Source organism: Passer domesticus, chromosome 1 (assembly GCF_036417665.1).
Source record: "Passer domesticus isolate bPasDom1 chromosome 1, bPasDom1.hap1, whole genome shotgun sequence".
Taxonomy (NCBI): domain Eukaryota; kingdom Metazoa; phylum Chordata; class Aves; order Passeriformes; family Passeridae; genus Passer; species Passer domesticus.
In genome coordinates this window covers 135,501,429-135,526,869 of record NC_087474.1, presented here as the reverse complement: position 1 = coordinate 135,526,869, position 25,441 = coordinate 135,501,429, and the positions used below count along the sequence as shown (strand labels likewise).

Here is a 25,441-nt window from a genome sequence, read left to right as displayed (position 1 = left end):
GATCAGACTAAAGGAGAATATTTTCTACCTCCAGACTGCTGAATTTTGTTGTGATGGACATGGCAAGCAAGGTTGTTCTTCTACATTGACCTTTCTAAAGCTGAACATGTCAGATTCTCATCACAGATGGCATTGCTTAGAGGTTGTTTGTCGGATCCCTTGTCACTGAGATTGTGTTTGAATTTTGGGTCAGTAAAAGGTAGGCTGATAAAAACCTTGAGAGTTATTTGGGCATTGTCTGAAAATGCAGCTCTTGAAATCATCTATGATAATACTATTATGTATCAGAAAGTTGATACAATTTTTTCCCAGCAAAAATTCACCCCAAATAAAAACTGCCCTTCCAAAACACTAGTCATATTTTATTTAAATTCTGCAAATATTAAAAAAGTATTGTTTAGCAATTCTTGGTCAAAAAGAGAGCAAGCAGTTGACACCAAGTCTGTCTTGGTGCTGCTTTTAAGCATTTCACAAGATTAAACATCTGGTGAGGCTGCTTTAATCCCAATTTTAATAATATCCCATTTAGATAATGATCTTCTGACTTTCATGTGCTTGAAGCTAAGCCTTTCCTCATGTGTGAGCTTGCATGAATCTGTTACACACAGGGAAGGACATCTGGATCTGGATTTAATTCCATGTTTCCACAACCAAGTGTTGAAAAATAACATAAACTTAATACTTTGTGTTTGCAGTTCATTTTACTAATTGGAGAACAGTTATCAACAAGAGCTTGAATGTTACAAGCCACGTTAAAAGGATTTCTCTGGTACATTAAAATATGGTGAAACATGCACTTCTATACTTGTACAGATTTTGTTGTAAAGATGGAAGATATTGAAAGTCAGGCCATTATTACTGGGCTCAGTTACAGTAAAATAATAGTATTTAAGGTGTCTTATGTGTCTATGCGGCTTCTTGCTGATAATAGGACATGAGAAATTCCTGGTATGAGCAGTGTGTATGGAGCCTTTCTGTCTAAATTTAAAGCTTCTGCCTAGCTGCCAATTTGTGTCGTTATTTTATGTTGTAAAGAACTACCAAATGTACACCATAATAAAACTTAATGTCACAGTAAACTGAAGTGCAGTATGTTTAATCAAATGAAAGGCATTTTAAATAGTAGAGCGGGGTAAAACTGCCTGAGAAGGACAGTAAGCAGAGTCAAGTGATAATCATTAAAGTTTTTTGAAACTATGAGACAGTTAATGTAATAGTAATAAAAAAGAGAATGCAAACACACTGTGAAATTCATAACTCATTTCTCTCTGGCTACAAACACAGCAAATGCATATAATGTATTTTAGTTTAATCAGACTAAGTCTGACTGCAATTTCATTGGGTGAAATCCATGTTTTTTTGTTTTGCCACATAATTAACATAAAAAGGAGAAACTGGTTGTGCTTTCAATAGCTCACTATATATTTTTATGCTTTAGATGCATTGTATTATTAATGTATATGGACTCTATTATTGTTTCCATTCCTTGTTTTCATTTACAGTTGGAGATTTTTAAAACATTTTGTAGTAATGACCAATATAAAATTCAGGCATGTGCAACCATCTGTGAAGAAATGCATTTTATATGGTTTTGTATACATTTTAGAAATCTTCAGAATAGTGAAGAACAATATATTGTATGAAAAAAATGGCTTTATCTGGAAAAAAACCAAAACTATTGTGCTATAACCATCCTGGCCAGAAATGTGTAATGAAGAAATACTCCCAATATGTACCTTCTGTACAGTTCCACCTGACTGACTCAGCTGTCTTCCATAAAAGGCCTTGATTTAATTTTTCAGGCTTTTGATTTTAATGGACACGTTTCAAGATTATAATTTTTGCTTTCAACTGACACTGAATATGTGTTCAAATTCACTATTAGATTTCTTACTCTACCTCTGAGTAGCTGCTCTAGACTTAAACAGCTTAAGCTACTGTGTGAGGACTTTTGAGGATTTGCTGTAATTATTCATGTTATTCCTTTTGTGCCATCAATGAGCCCTGCAAAACCCTAGATGCATTCCAGATTTCACATATATGGGTGTGGAAGACAGTTAAAATATGAGCTCTTTTGATCACGAGAGTGAAAGCCTCCCTAGGTTGCCTGCTCTCCTATATAAGACCAGGTTTTTATTTTTCCATTGTTATATTCTTTTTCGTAAATTCTTTGAACATTTTAAGCAGTTTGTACTGATATTCACTGTAGTATATCCTGTGTACAGTCACGTGTGAAAATGTCAGACCCAGGAAAACAAGCAGACGTAATGTGATAAAGTTGAGTGTTAGCAGGGCTTAGACTGCAAACAGAATTTTAAAAATCACGTCCCAAATCTGCATTGTTTTAACAGGTAAGGGATAATAGAGTATTTATCATCATTGGTTATAAAATACCTTCAGCTTCCACTCACAACTATGGACAAGAGAAGTTTTTTTGTGTCTGTTGCTCTCCTTAGGCTTTGTCAAGTTAAAAAGGTTCTTTGAGTAGCATGGTCTTTGCAAAATACTTAGTGGTTCTAAAGAATCCTCAAATTTTCCATTGTATTTTTTAAAATAAAGCATTTGTGTATATTCTAGGCTCTTCTTTAGCCAGTCCCTTGTAATAGACATACTACAGGCAAGTTTGAAGTTTCTCTCATCTGGAGCATGATGAGAGAAACTACCATTTAGGTAGTTTCCTACCATTTAGGAAGCATGCTACCTGGAGCAGTGGGAATGCCTCCACATGGGCAAAAGTAACAGTATGGGTTTGTATTCCAGTGGTTAGAAAAGAGGAGAATAAGACCAAAGGCTTTTGATTTCTCATTCTCTGAAGGAAATTTTCATGCATATCTGTGTAATATAAAGATCTTTCTGAATAGCACAAACCTCAGTTCAAAGCAACCTGAGGAATCTGGGATGATCCTTATGCTATCCAAGGAAAATGTGTTTGTCTCCAAAAATAAAAGAGTTGAGCTTTAGGTAATGCACTAAGAATAGTTAGGAAATCTACAGAGTTCTACAGTAAGGGGTTTAAAGGAGTCCTGGGGTACATAAGTTCAAATAACAGCTTATTTTAATTGTTTTATTTTCTCATATATAAATTTTTATTTGCATAGGTTATAATTATTAATAAAAATAATTTACAGCATGCTGGTTGATACTGAATATTTTTTAATATTAGCTCAATATAATCTTAAGAGTATGACAAATTTGCAGTTGTTTTAAGACATAAATGTATGATCCAAAGTAGACTTTGGGGTCACATATGTAAAGGTAGTGGGTAATACAAGAGTCACAGGTGCAGAGTTTTAAACCTCTAGTAGTTAACCATTATGGGTGTAGTTTTTAAAATAGATCTTTAAATAGGAAATAAAGTATTAATTAGCTAACAGTTAAATACAATTTACCAAATTGGCAGTATCTGAATAGGGAAATGATTTATAACAGTATATGTATAGTAAGTGTACTTTTGTACATGTGGTTTCTTTTGCAAAAGACTTAAGTTGTCCTGTAGCCTTTACCTTTGTGGGTATTTTTATGTATTTTATAAACCATTTAGTCAAACATCAAGGTGAAAGTAGTTTAGTCAATGGTAAGGCATTGGAATGTATCACCCTGTTTGTTCTGATGGACCAAGAGGAAGCTCACTTGGTGTCCAAGAGTTTTCTGTCTTCTCAGTCTCCTGTCAGAGGTTTAGGGTGGTAGTTCCTCATGTATGGAAGGAGATTACCATTGTTCCCCCATCTGATCTGCTATAAGAAGAAATCTTCTAAAACTGCAAAATATTCAGACAAACGAATTTTTTAGACAATTTAAGCTCCATGATAGATTTTTATGTGTGCATGTCCATGGCATTATACTTTCTGCAATAAACCTATGCCAGTCTTGTGTGGAAAATAAAGTCTAAGTATTTAAAAATTCAACTCTTTAGTTTTTTAGAAAGAACAGCTACTCTAGAAGCCTTTTAGAATGACAGAATAATCCTTGAGGATACCAGATCCATATTACATGTGGAGATCCTTTAAGCAGAGTTTACAGCAGAACTTTCAACACATGATATGAGAACCAAAACAGTGTTTTGGAGACATTTCAGATACTTTCCTGCTGTTAGGGTTTTATAGATTTAAAGTTAATAAGGAAAAAGAACATAAAAAGTAGCATGAGTAGAAGAAAAAGAAGTCTTAACATGTATTTCTGTTAAAATGTTGAATTTTGCACTACTTGGCACTATCTGAAATGTTTTATGACCTTCACAAAATAGGGAAGAGACTTTATATATATTCTCACACTGATGAGTGGTAAGGATTTTATATTTAGTTCAAGAATTCCATTATGAAAAGTGGCATCTACAAAACTTGGTATGTCAGCTGCCCTATGTGTCCTACAGAAACAAAACAAAACAAAAAGCTCGTTTTGAATCTGCAAGCAAATTGTAACTAATGTTCATTTCATCATATGTCAGAAAACTGGCCTTGATTAAGTTGGAAAGGATGTATGCATATATTCTACCTGTCTAGACCTTGTGTGCACAATAAAGTCATTTATGTAAACAGCTGCTGCTCCAATGCACCTCTATGGCCTCAGTGGCAGACTTTGGTCTGTTTTTCTGAGACCCTTTTCCCTACAAAGCAGTTCAGTACTCACTAAAACCACATGAATCTTTTGCAGATCCTTCCAGCCCCAGACTGGTCTGTACTAGTCCCTCTGCAGACTTAACGTCCTCCTTTTTTTTTTAGTAAGGCTTCTGAACTGTTCCCTGGAGGTTTCAAATGCTAGACCTCCCAAAGTCTCCTGATACTATTGCTCAAATACACAGCTTATTCTTATGAAAACCTTTACCTCTTTTCTGTCACAGCCCCATGTGTTTTGTTGGAATGAGATAAAGTGAATAGTGACAGAAGACAAACTGGTGATTTCCAGGTCATGATATCTAAAAATTAAAATCTAATAGCTACTCCCATGGTGATTGTACCAGTACCCCATCACATCCTCCTCTTCATGAAAAAAATGCTCTCACTGAGGAGATCATTAATTCTAGGAGGAAAATTACGTGATACCTTTTTCTCACAGATGACTGTTGATCATCCTGCTTCCATAGTAAAGGTTATGAGACTTCCCTGAACTAATGATACTTTGCAATAATACACACCTTTTAGGGAAAATTCACTCCATCCCAATTTTCATCTTCCCAGTGAAAAGAAAATTTCTTAAAATTTTGAAACTTATTCAATTAGCCACTTAACCTTTCAAGACTTTGTTGAGAAGCCTATGGTGAGATTTTGAATTGAGAGACAGAGTGATATAGAGAGAGAGACATGGAGAAGTTATTTGCTGAGTCCTGTAGTTCAGTTTTCAGTGTGTGTGGGTTGGAATGAATGGTTGTCAATTTATTGAGGGTGGCAGGTGAAATTCAGTGCTGATGGGGTAAATGCCTGCTAGGGAGGATCATTTTAACTCTTCGTACACATTGCAGATTTCTAAATTAATTGTAAACACCGAGAGAAGAGAGTTGGGCAATGTTTTAGACAGTTCAACAAAAACAGCCATTCAGTGTGCTAAAAACAATTTAAAAACAATTCTAAAAATCCTGAAATATTTTAATATCATTAAGATATTCTGTTATTATCTTCTTGCAGACTCTTTGTTAGGTTCTGAGAACTTAATTTCAGAAAATGATTCATCAAGAAAAGACAGAATTCTAGAAAAGGGTGAAAGCAAATTTGAGTATGGGAATGGCATTTTGTTAGGTTCTGTATTAATATTGTTGCATTCAAGAATAGGATCAGCCTTAAGAATAAGAAAAACTAAACTGAATTGTATTTATATTATCAAAAATTAATGTGAATCAGTTCAGGCAGACAGTAAACTTAGATGTGAAAATTGCTTTTTAAAAATCAACATTTAACTGATTGAGTGTGAATTTTCTCAAACTGACTATTCCTTAGATTGAAAGAAAGAAGAAAGATTACTTTTCATGAAAAATTGCTTGCAGAAAAAACTATAGTGGCAAGCGTATATTAAAAAAAGTTAACCTTAGAGTAGGTATGGTGATGGTCAATTGCAGAATTTTAAGGTAAATAAGGAAGTAGCTCTTGATAAAAATAGGATTTATACTGCAGATGTTTATCATACAATCATCACTTTTAAACCGTGTGAAAACATACTGTTATATCTTACCTGTAGAAATTTAAAAAACAGCCAAGTTTCTAAAATTAGTTCTACTTTAGCTGTCACAGGGAAAAACAGGACTACAACATGAGAATACTTCTTCTAGGATATCCACTACTTACTGGAAGATCTCAGTTGGAAATATCCTGTGTATCTATTCTTATTTGGGATAGAATGAACTAGAACAATGAATCCTAAACAGTCTATGCCACATCAATCACAATCTGAATGTCTGAAAGTTTTTGGTCACTGTGCATTGGTCACAGGTTGGAGGTTTTGTGCGTTCCATAATTGCAGTTCTGAGGTACCCTAATCTGTAGAAGAGCTTGATGTTTGCAAAATTCAGGATTCATATGGTACCTGTCTCTATTTTCTCTCTTTTTAAACTTTGTTTTTCCTCTTATTTTGTATTGGGTTTTGGGTGTATTTTTGGGTTTTGGGGGGTTTTTTGTTTGTTGTTTTGGTTTTTTTAGGTTTTTTTCAGTACAGGAAAACTTACACTGCTCCTTTTTCCTAAGGTTTTTTTCTTCCATCAGGAGCAGAGAAATACAATATTCAGATTGTTCATAAACAATTGTTTACTCAATTACTGTATTAAAATATTTTTATTGTGTCTAAGACCAAAACTGAAAAATAAAAATTTATTTTTTCTCTGAATCGTAGATATAAATACACAGATAAACTGTTTTAAACACCCTTGTCTTTAATACTTGAAATCTGTTCTCACTTGCACTTTGAACCTCTAAAAAATGTATGGACACTTTTGGAAATTTGGATTTAATTGTTGAAGGGGTAAAACAGGTCTAATTTTGCCCTAGTTTATGGTAGACCAAGTCTAAATAACATAGGTTAAACTAAAATTAATATCAAATAAACTGCTGCTTGGGATGCTTAATATTGTATTCACAGGATGAAGATACTGATGGCATTGCTATGAGAATACAGGACCTGTAATAATTATTACTTGCAAATGTAATTTTCAAAATGTACTAGGTTACTTAATTTCATGGAAGACCATGTCTTTTGGAAGAAGAAAACAGAAGAGCCTACCATATCATTTTCCCTGGCCTTTTCTGCCATTGTGATTCTATCTTCATGCTTGAGCTAGGAAACCAATGTATTTATTAAAATAACCCAAAAAACCTAACTTCTAAAATATCTGGACTTTGCAAATATTACCAGTGATGAGTGTAAGGAAATTATTTTGTTTAAGCAAGTTATTTTTTTTAATATATATTAAAGTATGGATAAATCCTAACCTTGTTTTTGGTGATTGAGTTGAGCAGGACACTGAGTGCTCTAAGGATCCATCTGAACCTATGGCTACTGAGAGCACCCAGGAATTCACAGCATCAGGTCCTAATTAAGCCAAGTTAAAATTGTTTTACTCTGTTTTAAAGTTGCAAAACACATGGCCATAGCCCATAGGGGAGCTAATAAAAGATAATCCTGTGGCTTGCTTTGAAGCAATTACTCTACATCCCGTTCTGCCTGCAGGAATCACCTTGTCACATCCCTCACATGAATCAATCTACCACTTCCCCTTCCCCCCTTCTATTTTTGTAATTCTGCCCTTTAACAAAAATAGAATTTTGAGGATGACATAAAAAGGAGAGTTGCAGATGTACTGAAATATATTCAGTTTTTCTGCTACTTGCAGGAGGCTTACAAACAGCTGGTGAGTTAGTGTACTGCAAGCAAAATAGACATCAAATGATGTATAAGGATCTTTTTGTCTTTATGGAAATAGGAGGCTAATAGAGCAAGCCTGAGTTGGTGATATTCTACCACTAATTTATACAGGCATTGTTTCAAGGAAAAGAAATATTTTACCTTGGAATTTATGTGTCTTTATTCTAGCAAGCAAGATAGTTTTCTCTGTACCTTCTGTCTTCTTTCTTTCACCTTAATATCATTGACAGTAGTCAAAAGCTATAAATTCCAGTACTGAATTCACCTTTTCTTGCTGCATAAGATTTGAACTCTGTAAAGAAAAGCAACTGTATTCATCTATTGTGATCCATGCTAAAACAGGATCATTGAAAGATATATTATCATTCCTGAAGATGAGTAAAAAAAGGTAAAAATATTTACCCAGTATTGTTGTTACCTTTTTAGCTATAGGGCACTATGTGGCTTCATTTGAACCACACATACCAGAGGAAAATATAAACAGGTGTAATTTGCATAAACTATCACAGATAATCATTACAAGCAAGCATGTGTAAATGGCAGTACTAGGTTCTGACTGATCCTTGCCCTCCCTGTGGCAGAGGCATCTCCCACTGGCATTTTCTGAAGAAGTCTTGGAAATGAAAGTAGGAAACATTAATTATAGATCAATATCCCATGGAAATTCTTCTACTGGACTGGCATTTTCAAAACTGGGGTATCAGTTAGAAACCAAAACACCATGGGATAGAGGACAGGCTATTATCTGTACTGCCTTTTCCTTTTCATCATTAAGGCCTCTGATCAGATACACTCATTATGTAGCTGAATTGACTGTGTTCATCACAAAACAGTGGCTGAAATAAAATCTTGTCCTTCTTCGTCATGAAGAAAAGATACATTTCAGGACATTAACTTCCTTTTTTTATTAGCTCCCTATCCTCCTTGCAGATGTTATGAGGTTTTTTGTTTCAAATGTTCTGTTGTAGTATTTACTTTTGTTTTGCTTTCATTCCACCATGTGGACCAAACAAAGTAATTTGGGAAAGAAAGAATTACCAATTTTGTTCATTATATTTATTTCTCGTCTCTCTCTGGGAAATGACAAACTGCTATCATACATCAATTTTATGTATTTACAAAATCCACGTTCATCTTCTATCTACAGATTTCTGCAGGAAAATATAAATCAGATTTTTTCAAAGAGCTATAACAGTACTGTAAATATCACAAATCTTAGACCACTCAAAAAAGAGAAGCATTTCAAAAATATGTAATGACGTCCAGCAAGGAAGTGCAGGATCTTAAATATTGCATCTTACTTTGCATATATATCTGACTTTGAAAAGCAGAAAAAAAAAGAATATGTTCAAGTTACAAGTGGATATAGCATATATTTATATTTACATTTAAAAAATCTTTTGACTGTGGTAAACAAACTGTGCTAAAGTTTATGTTGCTGATAGTCATGACATAATTAATTGCTTAAAAATACATAGAAAGAAATAAAAGTGATATTCATCCAAATACAGAAACTGATTCAGTTAAATATCTCCTGTTTCCACTGAAGGCAGCTTTATTTTTGACTTTGGCATAGCCAGGTAGTTTTCTACAGACAGACTTTTAAACACAGCTTATGTGTGGTAAAGTATGAATTTACATGCAGTCTTATATATAAAGCTGTAGTAAAGAACCTACGAAGTATAAATCAACAAAAACATGCATTGTGCTGTTGCATTTCGGTTATTTTGCTTTAATGAAATTTTTGTTTAACCCACAATATAAGACTATTCATATCATTGATATTGATTCAGTAAACATTTATGTAGGTATTTAGTGGATATTTCAGTGGTTCAGAATATGATGTTTCTTATGTTTATAAAATGAGAAAAAAACCTCCTGTAATGAAAAAAATGAAATAAAGGCAACGTGGATAAAGAAGTTTGTTCAAGTCACATATACTTTAGATGTTTACATTGCATTTCATTTATTTCAGTCTTGTAAATTGAAACTGCATAAATTATAATAGTAAAGCTATTTTATCTAATGGATTCAAATACCAAGAGCCAAATATGGTTTGACTAATCATTTCCCCAAAGGAACTTTGTAGATCGACCTGTTCGTTTTTTACAATGGTTTACCTTCCCACAAGCCTTTTCAAAGTAACACACCACCATCTGTTGGTTTCCTACATAAATATTTTAAAACGAGTTTTGGTACTTTTGTAAAATTATTTGAAACAACCTATTGGGATATATAAAAGGGAAAGTGATCATTACTTTATTTTTGGTCAATGCAATGATGGTTTTGTCTTTGTTTTGGTTTACATCATAGCATGTAATTTAAATTAGCACCATATAAAACAGGGATACCAAATAACCAACATTTCTTACTTCATTCTTACAGTAGTATAAATTTTCTGTTTCTGGTGTTGCTGCTGTGGCTGATAATGATTTTATAGCCTATGAGGAAAAACCCACAATTTTTTAAAAGTTTTGGTGATGTTCACACCTCCCTTTTGAAATACACAGTTGCCTGCAGTGATATTTTCAGAGCCTAAAAAAAATGTGGTCATTTCCAGTTAGTGCCACCCGCTTGGATACTTTCCTGCTTGTAGGATGGAGGCTGAGGCAGTGAGGCAGTCCTCATGAATTCATGATGAAGTGCATTGCTTTGATTGTTTAGAATATGTGTCCAAGGAGAGACAGGCTTTCTCTCGAGAAATCTAAACCAGAAGAAATAAAAGTTCAAGTAAGTACCAAGCTGTAGGATCTAAGCAGCAAATTCTGTTTTCCTAGTTGTTGTTCAGTTCCCTACTTGTGTTTTTTATAAGAATAAACAACTCTACCCTAGAATATTGTGATGCTAAACATAGCCAAAGTTATGCCATCAATATATATTTGGATTAGATGAAAATAATCAGTTTACAAGTGAAGTATTGCAAAGCTGTAGGGGTCACAGATTAATACCAAGGCAATGACAAGGTGGCGTGATCTTCTGGAATGTGGTGAAAGACTCACGGGGAACTCTTGCCTTTTTGGATATATCACCAAACAACAGTTGCATTTATATATTAATTGATATGTTCAAAGCCTTGTCTAAATACTGGCAGTGTTTTAAAGAGGAATGTTGGGAGGCATCATTAATTTTTGCTAACAAAAAATGAGTGATGATTTTCAAAGGAACACTTCATAGGCCTTTGGTTCAACCAGAAGTGCCCTGACTCCAGGCTCACGATTGTTTTTGTTGTATGCCCATCACCTTGATCTGCTCAGTGGTTTTCTGGGATCCAGGCATCTGAATGAACTCCACTGCTACATATAATGAGTCACAGGGAACCATAAAAGAAAAAGAAAAATCTAAACCCAGAAAAGATCAAGAATGTTCCAAGTAGGAACTCATTAATAACTTCTCAGAAGATACAAAAAGAGGGACAGAAAGAGGCAAAAATTAAAAGGGTTGAGTCTTAAAGGAACTGGAGGTTATGGAATCTTGTGGGCAATCTCCATTGCCCACAATATTATGTTTATCAAAAGAGTAGACAGCAATTCTTTCTAAATATATACAGTTGCTTAGCTATCAGGCAGAAAGTTGCAATGTTGCACCTATGTTCTTTGTTAGTTTTAAAGTCATTAACCAAAGTTGTTATTGAATGGATATTGTAGAAAAAGAGCTCTGTCTAATCCCCTTCCCAGGACCATATCCAGGTGGCTTTTGAGTATCTCCAAGAATGGAGGCACAACAGTATCTGTGGGCAACCTGTTGCCAGTGCACAATAAAAAAGTGTTTCCTTAGACTGGAGAGGGAATTTCATGTGTTTCAGTTTGTACCCATAACCTCTGGTCATGTTATTGGGCACTGTGGAAAAGGGCCTGACTCCATCTTCTCTGCTCCTTCCTTCCATATATTACCTAGATGTGTACCTAGATAAGATACCCCTGGAACCTTTTCTTCTCTAAGCTGAAAAGTCACAGTTCTCTGTCTTTCTTCATAGGAGTGATGCTCTAGTCCCTTATTCATCCTCATGGCCTTAGAAGTTCTGGGGGTTTTTTCCCTCTTTTTTTGGGAGCAGTTAGGACAAATTCAGCCAGAATATTCAATACAGCATTCTTATCCCTGCAGAGCACTTAATATTTTTCTAGAAGAGATAGAAATTCTAGTAAGATGCAGAGACAGAGCCCTTTAACATGAGCTGTATGATTGAATATTTACATCTACTAGAAGTCTTATTTGCAGAAGTATTTCCACTGGTCTGGGTCTCTGCCAGACTTTGCCAGAGATTTCTATTAGTGATTGAATAAAGTTTCCCTGAGCAACTAATGAACAAGGTCCACATTCTGAAGTCAGTTATAAATGTGTTTGAGGAAATGATCAGGAGTTTCTTTTGGCCCAGGATTTGTGTCAGTTGTTATACCACTAACCCACTCTCAACACAGAAAGTAGAAGTAGTGAATAAACAATGTAGCTTCTGCCTTTGGAGCTGGGTAGTGTCTAATCTCTGTTCCAGTCATATTTCAGTTGCTGAAGGACAGTGCTATATGTAGACCCCACATCTGCTGCTTCCTGGTAGATTCCCATCTGCCTGGGCTCTGAAAATGGCTCTGGCCTGGTGCTCCCTACAGCTCTTTTACACCTCCCACTTCTGCTGCTCTCAAGCTACATTGATTTTTCCCATGTGTAAATGTGGCAGTAAAGGAAATTATTTAGAATATTTAAACTAAACTTGAATTACAGATGAGAGGAATTCAGCACTCAGTTTTGAATACATTTTGCCTTTTTGCTTTTGTCATTAGTTGGACTCCGAGTTTGATTCAAAGTCACTTACAATGCAGAGCTTCTGGCTTTGGGCTGCAGTCTTCATTCTTGAGCTGCCTCTCACTGAGAAGAGGAGTACCCTTTTAAAATTATCTCTGTCACCATACATGTGAGTGGGGAAATTCCAGATTTTCACCTGACTGGTGACATGCAGTATCATCTATTAGTAAATCTAGTTTTGTACTGTTGGAGGCTAATATGGTAAGATTGTTCAGTTTCACATCTATTTTGTAGTTAGAACACAGAAAAATCAATAGGCAGATATATAATAGAACAGTGGAGGTGCCTCAATTAATTTTGAACTGACTAGCTGCAGCAACACTGAACGCAGTGAAGCCAAATTTATTCTCTTCTATGACCCACTTTGAGGTCAATTCTGCTACTTCTAGAACTGTACCTAAGTGTTTACTGTAGTGCAGGCTGCAACCTAGAAATCCCACAGACTTGTTTGAATTATTATGTCTCAGCTACAATTTTTGAAATCCCCAGTAAAGATTACTATCATTAATGTGTCTAAGAATGTTCCAGTGTCACATGTAAATTGTTTCTTGGGGGGGTTGTCACAATAATTAGCAAAAAAATAGGTTTCTAGTTTAGGACAGTGTAGAACAAAATTTTGCAAAGTTGGTATTTTGACCTTTTCTTTCTGGCATGTTCAAAGCAATAAAAAAGATAATTTCTTGGTCTGAAGATGCTTCCTTCATTTTAAGATCTTTTCCACATTACTATACCATTTACAAGAAATTGATTTGTTTGTGAGCTTCAGTGTACTCTGAACATGCAAGCTGATTTTTTAGTTGCTAAGGATTAATTATCTCAAAGCCATGGGTACTAAACCAATCATGACATTAAACTTCTGTTTTTTCTATCATAATTCTTATTTTCATTCTGTAGATATTTCTGATAGACTAGGTAGACTCTCCTGGACTGTGTGTGCTTTTTCTTGGAAGCATTTTTCCTACGAGCCGTATGCCATGTGCTATAGACCCATTCATATCAGTTTATTCTGTTAAGAAGAAAAAACCAACGATGAGGAACTGGTGGCACTGGAGCCAAGAGGAAGGAAAGACATAAGAAGCTTTCCTATAATGTTCTGTGTAAACACTTTGGTTTATTTCTGACTATCTGTCTATCAAGTTGTCACTGAAAAATCAGTATTAGCTGCGATAGGTGGGTCTGTAATTAAACCACACCATTAGCCATGATTATTTGACCTAAATGAACAAATAATTTGGTCATATAGATACTAATTCTAGAGCTAGCTTATTTATCCTTACTATAGTTAAAGCCTGCAATCTTGTTCAAAATTACATCAGCACTGGAACTACTAAATCCTTGGGTGATATCTGTAAATTAGAATTATAATTGTATGCTTTTTGAAAATACAAATCTCCTGAATTACTCAGATGCTTAAAATCATTTCACTTATAGTGTCTTTGGTGGAAGTGTATTAAAAAAACAGAAGTCATAATATTTTGAAATTATGAAATATCACAGTTTTACTCATTACAGATAGGAATTCTGTTTGCAGATAAAATGTAAAACAGGAATAGGAATACATGAATAATAATTATATGCAGCTGCACTACTGAAGATATTTATGAAATTGTTTTTATTCGTGCTTTGTTAGACTGATTTACTAAGCCTTCAGGTTCATAGAACATAATTATATTGTAGCTTATACAATGTACTGTCATTCACGAATGTTAATAATTTGTTGCTAAGCTTTCTTCTCCCTTAGAAATCAGTAGTCTCTCTCAAAGTCTGATTATCTTAATAATATTCTTGTTTAATCTTTAATGATAATACATCAGTTTTGTTTGTTAAGAAGAGTTTGGTGTCGACATACTGTTTTTCAGATCAGTCTTCCTTCCTAAACTAGGAAAGATCTGAATGATTAAGATCCCTTTGTGTGTTTAATACACTTTAAGTTAGCCCATTCTTTATTATTTAGAGGGGAAAAAATACAGCCATGTGAGAAAGTTCTATCTGTTCCAGAGCCAGGTGATCCACACAACACAGCTTAGGCAGCAGTTACAAACTAAAATGAAAAGATTTTTTCATCATGTCATTAAAAAAACCCAAAACCTAGGTATCTAGTCAATGACATCCAAAATCTGGAAGGTGATACAGCTCGTATGCTGAGCACTTACAGGTTCCATGGATGCCTGCAGAACGGTCAGGTCCTCTACAAACTCCTGTCATGTCTACAGATTTCCTCACCATTGGATTCTCTTTCTTGTTTTCGTTACAATTATGAAAATAGAAGGTGGAATCAGGCTGAAGAAACTTTTCTGTTGGGAAAAAATTTGTAAAACATGGGTTTAAAATTTTAAAATGTATGGATGAATGGGACATAAGTCTTGAAGTTGAGTTATGGAATTAAAAATATTTTTAGGGTAATTTTATTTTTGGTTTTTTGGGTTTTTTTGTTTTGTTTTTCTTTCCAAAATGAAATATTTGGGTGTCTATGTTCTTCTGAATTACTCCTAACACTACAGCTAAACTCCAGTGTTTGTTAATAGGCCAACAGTGGGATCTAACATAGAAATCTAGTGCAAGCAGATGCTTAGTAAAGATAGATTTTTGCTTCAGGTTGTCTAGAGGTTAATGCAGACAATGAAATAAGATTAAGAAAAAGAGGTTTATTTAGTTCATTTTTAAAATAGTAGAAGGAGTGACTCACATCAGAAAGCTCAAATACAGGAAAGGCTGCTTCAGAGGGGAAATGAATAATTGGTTCCCTTTACCAGTAGCAGGTAAAATAAAAAGGTTACAGGCTTAAATTCTAGTAAGAAGGATTCAACTCTAAAGGAAACTTCACGTCAGTGGGATAGCAAAGCACTGTACTAGAGTGGAAAATGGTGGAACCTATTGCCTTCCAGCTGTGTTTTTCTTTGGTTACCTGAGAGATAACATGGATCTCATTTTGCAGCAGGATAAGAAAGTCCTGCCCAAAAACTTGACTTGAAGTAGCAGTACTTTATCTTCTTGAATTGTAGAAAGGAATGAAACCTATGACTGACTTATTTGGAGTCTGTGCAAAGGGTCCCATTAGCATCCAAGACACTGCATGTTAGATGGATCTACTTCACTATTTCTTTGTTCCAAGACCAAAGATTTCCTCAGGATGAGGCTTGCCAAGACACTGTCATTGCTGAAGTACCTTAAAGGCAGACAAAATCTAATTTCAGTAGAGAGGAGGGGAAAATTCTTCTCTGTATAATTTATTTTACAGCTTTCCTCAGAAGTACAAGACCAAGAGATTTTTTTTTCTTTCATTCTCCTTCTCATAATGTTTCTTTTCTTTTTTGCTGTTTTTCCCACCTATATATATGCTGGACTTTAAGTTAGGATTCTCCTCTATAGTTCACAGAATTTGGGCTAGGAACAGAAAATTGTGAAGTGCGTATTTCAGATATCTGATAGTCTGAGCCAAGGTCCTTCAAAAGTTTTTATTCTTCTTGCAGAAAACTGCAGAACCAGATTTTCTGTCTTTTTTCTTGTTTCATAATCCTTTCTCATAAGGACAGAGTAAAGAATTTTGTAACACTAAATTCTAATAGCTCTCAAGCTCTCAAGCATTCACCAGTCTGAGGTTAATTTGTCTGACTTTTCAAAAAGAAACTTACTTTCAGAGTGTCATCTGACTTGCCAGTATGTTGGCTGTGTCTTCTAGGCTATTTTGAAGGCTGAGGGAAGACCCAGGTGGTCTACTTCCTTTGTTCAATGATTGAGGGTGGCTTTCAGGCATCCTGTACTTACCTTGCATGTAAGACTTTTTAGGTAGAGAAAGGCTATACTGTCCTCTCCTGCTGTTTCTGAGCCAACTCTCTTTTCCTTTTCTGCCAACTGTGTCTGCAGTGGCACTCTGCTAGATTCCTGTTTGTTCTCCCTGCTCCACTTCTCCCATAAGCAGTAGTCCCCAAGATATATTTTCTGTCTCTATATTAATATCTTTTCTAATTGAGATATCTAATTGAGATAGAAGGTTTAACTTCTGGCAAGTTTTCTTACTTGCAGCCCCATACTTCTGACTTCTTCAATTATGTTGCAGTGAGGATGATTTTGTGTGGTGATAGGTGACCTCCCAAACTTACCAAGCAATTTTGTCTGCCCTTAGCACCTAAGAGCTTCATAAAAAGCCCTGGTCTGTGTCTGCATACCAAATTCTTGCTGAGAAGGTAGCAAGAAGGTGGCACCATTTTACATAACTGTGACATGCTACTCAGAACTATTTTTCTTCCCTTACTATTTGTTTTGATATCATTGACTTGAGAAGATGAATATAAAAATAACCCCATTATTAAATGTACTCATTCTAAATATTAATGCAAAGAGACACTACATACTATGCTGAAATCAGTCCACTCTGTGTCAAACATTTATTTCTTAGTTCCATGGTCTTGTTTCTACCTAGTACATTGCTCTTTCCAACATTCAGGCTCTGTCTGGCCTTTCAGAGCTATCTTCCAATAATGTTGGGAAGAACAGGTGTCATCTGCAAAGTGGTGCATAAACAAAGTTATTTCTGTGGTTACCCCAATCTTGCACATACTTAATTACACAAGCTCTCCCTTAAAACTGTGAAGTGTAAGAAGGTATGAATATGTAAAGTTGTATGTAGGTACTGATTGTAGCAATTCATTTATATTATAAATATAAATTTTCCCATCTATTAAACAAAATTTCCTTATTCTGAATGGTTCCTATATATAGAGATAGTGTGAAGGTGAAAGACTTCAGTCTGAGTCTTAATCCTGTCTATACCTCCCTGTCCTGTTGTATTTCCCTGTTTTGTGGAGCTCACAAACAGATTGTGGGTTTGATCTCTGCAGGTCATTCACTTAGGAGCTGGATTTGATGATCCCTGTGGGTCCCTTCCAACTCAGAGTATTCTGTGATTTTGTGATTCTGTGGTTGTTGAGTTTGTGTGTGAACTGCAGAGGTAAATGTGTGTTTAAGGTAAACATGAATAAATTAGAAATATCTGAACTTATAACCTGAAGATTTCCACAATCTTTAATTTCGGTTTGATCTTTTACTTACACTGAGCCTATGTTCACCTATAAAGCACATTTGGTGTTAGTAAAATAAACCTGAACAATAAGTTAATTTAATGTGATCATGTTCGCTGTGTTCATAAAAGGGGAGTGCACCACAACTTTGGTTAACCTGCTGCGAAACTAAAATGGTGGAGTAGGCAAGATAAATTTAAAACTGAAAATGGATACATAGGTCGGTGTTAGGCTGCATATAAACAGTGTATATACAAACAGGTGAAAACCCAGAAGTGTTGTATGAGGCAGAGAGAGCCCACAAAACACTATAAGGTGTGGTGGGTGGATACTGTTCATTAATGTAATGATTCAAAATCTGGAAATTGTGATGTGTTTGAAATAGGTGGCTGAATCAATTTTGATTTGGTTTGGGTTTTTTTTGTTAAAGAACAGAAGATCAGATTTATGTGGTTGCAAATATTTTGTTACCGGGGGGAGTGAAACTGCAGCAATACATTTTAACTGAGTCTTGTAGATTGGCAATATATATACCTTTCATTCTAGTGAGCACTTCCAGCCCTCAAAAGAAAAGACATTTTTAGAGCTGTATCAGTGTCCTCATTTCCTCAAAAGTCTTTCACTGTTTTCTGTGTAGTCTTGATTTTGAGAATACATAGAAACCTGACAACTGCAGCTACTTGTTTCTGAAACGTCTCAAGAGGACAGCAGGTTTCAGAGGCCTTGTACAAGAGTTCTTAAGATAGTGGCTTTAATCCATAAAGCTTTCAGTAATTTGGACCTCACACTTCTACACAATTAAGAGCATAAGCAGTTGGCATTAAATCTATCTTGATTTCAAAAGTCAGTTCCTCTTATCAGAGAGTTTTCTCTAAGCGAAGGCAGACTCTGCTACTTCACTCTCTCCTGGACACCTGCTTTGCCTATAAGTATGTGATTTTGATATTCTTCTCAGAAAGCTGAATGTCTCCCTACCCTCTCTTTCATGTTCTTTGAGAGACAATAACAATTTAGTGTAAATGTGTGTGCAATTGTGGATTTATTATTATAGATGGTGATTATTATTATGTGCCCTGTGGGCAGTCAACTGTATGTGGCATATATTGTAGATTTATATCTTGTCTGCTTAAAACACTACTTGAAATGCCTAGAGACAGGGTTAGCTGCTTAAGTTATAGCTTCAAATAAATAAATAAATAAATAAAATAAATAATTGAAACAGACAGTTTCAGATAATAAAGAGAGATTGCTTACAGAAAATTCTGTAAGTCTTAGAGCAACAGAATTTTTAATAAAGAAGGTGAAATAAAATTCCCAAAGAATTTCTTATCTGCAGGTAAAATAAATTAAAACAACCAAGCACCCAAACTAGCAGGATATATACTTGGTGAATTAGAATCTTCTTTATGTATGGTATACAACTAATTACTAGGGAGCACTTTATTTACCTCTAATTTCTATTTAATAGCCACTGCACTTGTCATTGCAGGTATGGTTACAAAAGTATGGCTACCTTCCACCAACTGACCCCCGAATGTCGGTGTTGCGCTCTGCAGAAACCATGCAATCAGCTATAGCTGCCATGCAGCAGTTCTATGGCATTAATATGACAGGAAAAGTGGACAGGAACACAATTGAGTAAGTAACCAGTACTGAACTGCTCTTGACTTTTCTGTTTCAAGCAGGGTAAAATAGAACGGGGAAGCAGCTGTGTAACCGGAGTATCCCAATAGTGTTGCAGCTTCAGATGGGGAAGTAAATTGTTTCTCTCTTCCTTGCCTTTTCTTTTTCTTCATCTTTTTTATTTCATGGTAGCAGGTAATCACCTGCCTAACTGAAGTCTGCCTTTGGGCAAGTGATTGTAAACAAGATATTGCAGGGTTACCTAAAGTAAGGGCCAAAAGGTTATCATTGTGGAAAGGAGAAAACATGTTTGAAACTGGCAAGAATCCATGAAATGTATCACAGTTGAAGGAGTCTTGTTTTACTGGAAAGTCTTTAGTGTAAATTTCTTTATTCTTATTTATTAAATTTAGCAGACTCCACTGGCCCATTTGTTTAGTGTTTCTAGTAACAAAAAAACAGGTGTGGTTATGGTTGAACCGATGGGTGCTCCTGGGACAAGTGAAGAGATCTGAATCTTGACTCCATGTTTCAGAAGGCTGATTTATTATATTATGATATATTTATATTAAAATGATATACTAAAACTATACTAAAAAGAATAGAGAGAAAAGGATCCTTCAGAAGGCTAGAAAGAACAGCAGAGGAATAAGGGATGATAACAAAAGCTTATATATAAGCTTTATAATAACTCCCAGAGAGTCTGAGCCAGCTGCATCTTTGATTGGTTATTAAGTAGAAGCAACTCACATGAACCAATCTAGGATGCACCTGTTGGTAAACAATGTCCAGACCACATTCCACAGCCATCAGATAGTTAATTGTTTACATTTCTTTTTTGAGGCTTCTCAGCTAGAATAGGAGAAAAATCCTAGCAAAGGATTTTTCATAAAATATTATGGCTACATGTGGTGATTTTAACATGCATTAAAATTGAATTAGTTTTGCATGCCCTTTGCGATTCTGAAGTTGTTTCAGGCTCTCTGTTCCAGATTTTGGTGATAGAATGGACACAGAGAAACTTTGTAAAAGAGAGATACTACAGGACACTTTCAAACAACTCTATACCGTGCCAAATTTTAAAAATGGGCCCCAAAAAATAAAATAACAGGGGCTATTAATACTCAATTAAGAGAACGTATCTGGGATTAAGACAGCAGGACCAGGGCAGTGATCGTGCCCCTGTACTTCACATTGATGGGGCCTAGCCTCGAATTCCCCATTCCATTTTGGGCCCTTTACTGCAAGAAGACATTGAGGTGCTGGAGTATGTCCAGAGAAGGGAAACAGAGCAGGGAAAGGGTCTGGAGTACGTGTCCTGTGAGGAGCAGCTGTGGGGATTGTGCCTGTTTAACCTAAAAAAAGGAGTCTCAGGGGTACCTTATCACTGTCTACAACGACCTGAAAGGAGGTTGTATCCAGGCAGAGGTCAGCCCCCTTCTCCCAGGTAGTAAGTGACAGGACAAGGCTCAAGTTGCACCAGGGGAGGTTTAGATAGATATTAGGAGGCAGTTCTTCACCTAAAGGATTGTCAAGCACTGGAACAGCTTGCCCAGGGAAGTGTAGATGTGGCACTTAGGGACAGAGTTTTATGGTGGTTTGGGCAGTGCCATGATAATGGTTGGAATCCATGATTGTAGAGATCTTTTCAAACTTAAACTATTCTCTGATTCTTTGATTTGAAGTGCTTGTTGGAGTCATTTCTGTTAAATTGTGATAAAGATTATCTCGTGATTTCAGAAAAAGTTACTTTGCTTGAAATGCGAGCAATAACTTAATAGCGCTGTCACTGGATAGCCAACATTTGCTTCAGTGAAATATGCTTCTATTGCTAATTTTAATAGAATTTTAAAATAATTTTTAAAATTAATTTTTAATAAAATGCTAATTTGGGGGGTGGGGAGGAATTGTCCTTCATTTCCCATTTACCACCCCCAACCTGATGTGTCATCTTTTGTTATTCTTCTGTGGTAAAGTAGCTGACATTAATGATTTTTCTATCATTTAGAGTTTAGGGAAGAGACTACACAAAATGCTGGCAGGATTGGAAAAATCATTTTATTCCACTGACACATACACTATTGTATTGAAAAGCAATAAAACAAAGCCGATTTTTGTGGCTGCCCTCAGGGGAGACAAGTTGATCACACATCCCTCAGTTTAGGAATTTAAAGGACCTTAGACCATGCAGTGCAGTAGCAGTAAATGCCTTGTGAGAGAGCCATGCTCAAAGGATGTTTATGGACCTCTGCAGGTGAAGAGTCTGTGCTCTTCATACAGCTTCAGTGATTGATCTTTGAGGAGAGACTGCTGCCAGTAACTAGGACCATTTTCAAGACGCGTTAGTAGCAGCTTTGTCAGATGCAATATATTTCACTAAAAGTAAAATGGTCTGTTCACAACAGCACAGAAAAGAGAGAAGGGGGTAACCTGAGGGAAATCAGAGGCTATCTCAATTTAGAGTCTTTGCTGCAGAATTTAAAAAAAACAAACCAACCCAAAATTCTAAACTCAAATGGAGATGGTTAATGTTGCTAATTTGGCATTTTGGCCAGCAAAATTTTCTTCACTTCTGCAATTTTAGAGATGAAGAAATCCATCTATGCAGCAATCCAAAATATTAATCTTATAATGTGGTGAATATTGAGTCTTTGAGATCTTTTGATGCATGATTTTCTTCTACACAGAAGATACATTAATATATTGCAATTCTTAGGTACATGTAACTCATGCTGGATGAATGCTGCATTTACTTTGATAGTTGGAGTCCCACTAACTTGATTCGAGTTAGGAACAGAACTGACTCTTATAGGCTTGTCACACTTACATTGGTGTTGAAAAAACAAAACAACAAACACCTGATTTGTAACTAAATTCTGGCCTCAAAGTACCATCAGTTCACATCACTGAATATTCATGGGAGATATAACGGCATAATAAAGGGTAGATTGTTCATTTGTCGCATAATTTTGTAAATTTTTGAAGTTATTTTCTCTTTCATCTACACAGAAAGTATATATGCTCTTTAGGTCAGACATATGTGACAGTTTGTAATTTGTTTCTCTAGGATTAATATGCTGTAATAACTAACAATGCTGGTGTTGCAAATAATAAATAAAGCAGGAACCTCATAACAAATTTGTTCTCATCTTGTGCAAGAGGATTTACCTTCTTCTTTGACACATCTTGAGAAGAGATTATGATGTGCCTCTTTGTCTTCAAAAGGACAAGCAATTTTAAAAGTTATAGTAGCAACTTTATAGGAACTAACTTTGGGGAATTAACAAAGAAATAATGTCCTACAGCAGCAGCACCATTATCAAATGTCTCCTGGTGGGATTTTGCTGCTCTGAAAAAAAGGTAATCCCTCAATGAATATTTTGGTATGCATAAATTCATCCTCTCCCTACTACTCAGCATTCACTTGGTTTTGCTTTTTTTTTTCCTCAAGTGTCTTGGAAAGAATGATACATACTTATTGCTGGGGTAGGGAAGAGTGAGTGGTAGGATGAGACATCCTTATAGTGGTGTAAATATATGAGGAAGGTTCTGAATACAAGTACCATGAGAGTGGCTAACCCAAAGAAAATTCTGTCTAATGTTTGGTTGGAGTGCCACAGTATTTTCTGTATTTCATTTATATATTACCAAACACAGTCAATGTTTAATGAAAAAAGACATTTCTGAAACTGGACCCACTGTTGGCATTCCTGGTCTTCTGCACCCCTAAAAGAAACATTGTAGAAAAAGACTAGTTGTTTTTTCTTAAAACTGCTATACATGCTTATTCCTAAGACTTGTTTTGAGCTTTTGAGGAGTACACTGCAAATTTCTTGATATAAAAATGGAATAATCATTTATAGAATGCTGACTAAATCTGTGCAATAATAACAAAACTTTCATTTTATTCCAATGTCATCCTTTAGAAATAAATGGCAAATATGCTTATGTCAATGCTTAGGTGAGCTTCTAACCAAGTTAATGCTCTGTGCTGTTTATATATTAACTATCAGTCACAAAGTAAATTCTGAGCTGTTGAAATTTATCTATTTTCTTAGTAATTTTAAAATTACTAAGAATCTAAATTTTCTTAATAAATTTAAATTTACTACTTTTAAATCTAGTTGATTTATTTTCTTAGTAAAAGTAGTAATTTTTTTTGTACAAGAGTATATATAATGTCTGTATCCCCAGTAAATATCCAATGAGGAGCCTTAAAAAAGGAATCATCAGGGCTGAAATACAATACCTTACATCACTCTTTGACTGTTTTCCATTACTTAGCAAGTGTCAATAAAGTCCTGTAATAGCAGGCTACATAAGCAAAGATGCTTAGAAAGACATCCACAGTCATGTCTTCTCCTCACTAGAAATTTAAGGGTGTAATTCAATAGTTTTCTTAAATAGACATCTATACTTTTTCCAACCACTAAGTTAAGGTGCAGTAACTCAAGCTGAATCTTCTCTTTTATTTTCCTTTTTTGCTATAACTCTCTCCCAAATAACCCCCAAAGCCCAACAACAACAGAACAATTGTGCAACCTTAGCAGCAATTTTGATAAGGGATTAAGCAGTTTCAGTTCAACCAAATTTATAGTTTTTAATGTTTTGATTCTGTGATGGTAAATTTTTTTTGAAGGCTTAAGAAAAATAAGAGACAGATTTTTCCTCCTAGAAAACAAAGAACAAAATATGTCTAGGCAACTGGCTTGGGATAGAAGTTCAGTTTCATCTCTCTACTGGAAAAGCATCACAGTTTTGCTGCATATTTTTCTTTTAATCTTTCTAGATTTGCTGTGAGTCTGAAATATTTAAATTTTCCTGACATATATAGCTCCTTGAGATTCTAACTAATGGAGTTAGAAGACGAAGGTGATATGACACAGTGTACAGATAAAGAATATTAGTCACAATTAAGCCTCTTTATTGAGTACTTATAAAATATTAATTTTGAAGGGCTGCTGTAGAAAAGATTTCTCAAAGTTCAAAAACAGTGATGAAAGAGAGGCAAAGTCGTTACTTGTATGCACCTTTTAAAAATGAAGCGTATTTCCAAACATTTCAAAAACATGTCAAAAAATTAAACTCTAACAAGCAATCAGGAACATGTAACACCTTGATCATATTACATTAGAAGAATCTATATTTGGAAGAACACAGAAATCAATGTTTTATTTGTCAATTTCCCCAGGAGAAGACCATATTATGTGCTAAGTGTTTGGAATGACATGAGCATTAATGATAATTACTAAGAGAAGTCTTCCTCCCGGTGTGTGTCAGAACAGTTACTGTTGAAAAAAAATTAAAATATTATAGAAATCAAAGGAAAATTTGTGTGTCTGAAGTTGTTAACATTTTGCCTCCTTTCTGTGCTTGAAAATACTGAGCTCCCCTACTAGTCATGCACTAGTTTGTTTAAATTTCGACATCTAAATTTAGCTCAGCTGAGATCTAGGTGATAGATTTGGTGATGTTCTAAATCTTTGGCTGTGAATTGCATTTTTCCTTAAATTTTACATGAAGATAATTTCCCAAAAGCTACTGAACCATGCCTGCAATGACTTCCATTTGATTTATATTTGGATTTATGTTGTGTGAACTACAGTCCCAGACCTCATGTAGCAATAGTAAGAGCATTAGTGGTCCAGACAGTGTGACAACTTGGAACATCCCCTCTCTGTCCAAGCCAATAAGGGTACAAGCATGATGTCCTTGATAGCTGCATACTACTTCCAAAACAATGCAAGAACAAATTGTGACTGCTTGAATTTTATAATATGCTATTATAGCCATGTTTTGCTTTCTTAAAAAAGGATTGTCAGTATTTCTAGCAAGCTACTACAATGTTGACTTTTGAGTCCACATTACCTACTGTTCTTGACTTTTACTATTAGATCAAAAGTGTGAAAAAATTTTACATTAACAAGATTTTCTGTAAGATTATTGAATCTTTTGACTTGAGAAATTATTTCAATAATAAGATTAAGTTTTAAATTCAAGATTAAGTTTTAAATTAAGAACTTAGAATATTTACTCTTATCTGCCCCTAGCTTGCTAGTGAGCAAACCCTGTTATTAAAATAGGTCTCCATCAGTTAAGCTAAATAATTTAAACTTTTTGGAGAGTGGAAAGGCCTAATTCAATGACTTTTAAGTCATTACCCT

General features: G+C 35.1%; 1 protein-coding gene across 4 annotated transcripts in view; it reads left to right on the top strand.

The window, feature by feature from the left end:
* The window catches only part of MMP16 (matrix metallopeptidase 16), a 172,131-nt gene that overhangs the window by 63,200 nt on the left and 83,490 nt on the right, over positions 1 to 25,441 (top strand). For 3 of the 4 annotated variants that reach the window (XM_064390938.1, XM_064390954.1, XM_064390946.1), the window contains one exon: positions 19,144 to 19,292. The exons of the other annotated variant lie outside the window; for it this stretch is intronic. In XM_064390938.1, the coding sequence (XP_064247008.1) occupies positions 19,144 to 19,292 (149 nt within the window). The remainder of the gene's footprint in view (positions 1 to 19,143; positions 19,293 to 25,441) is intronic. 4 annotated transcript variants of the gene reach the window in all.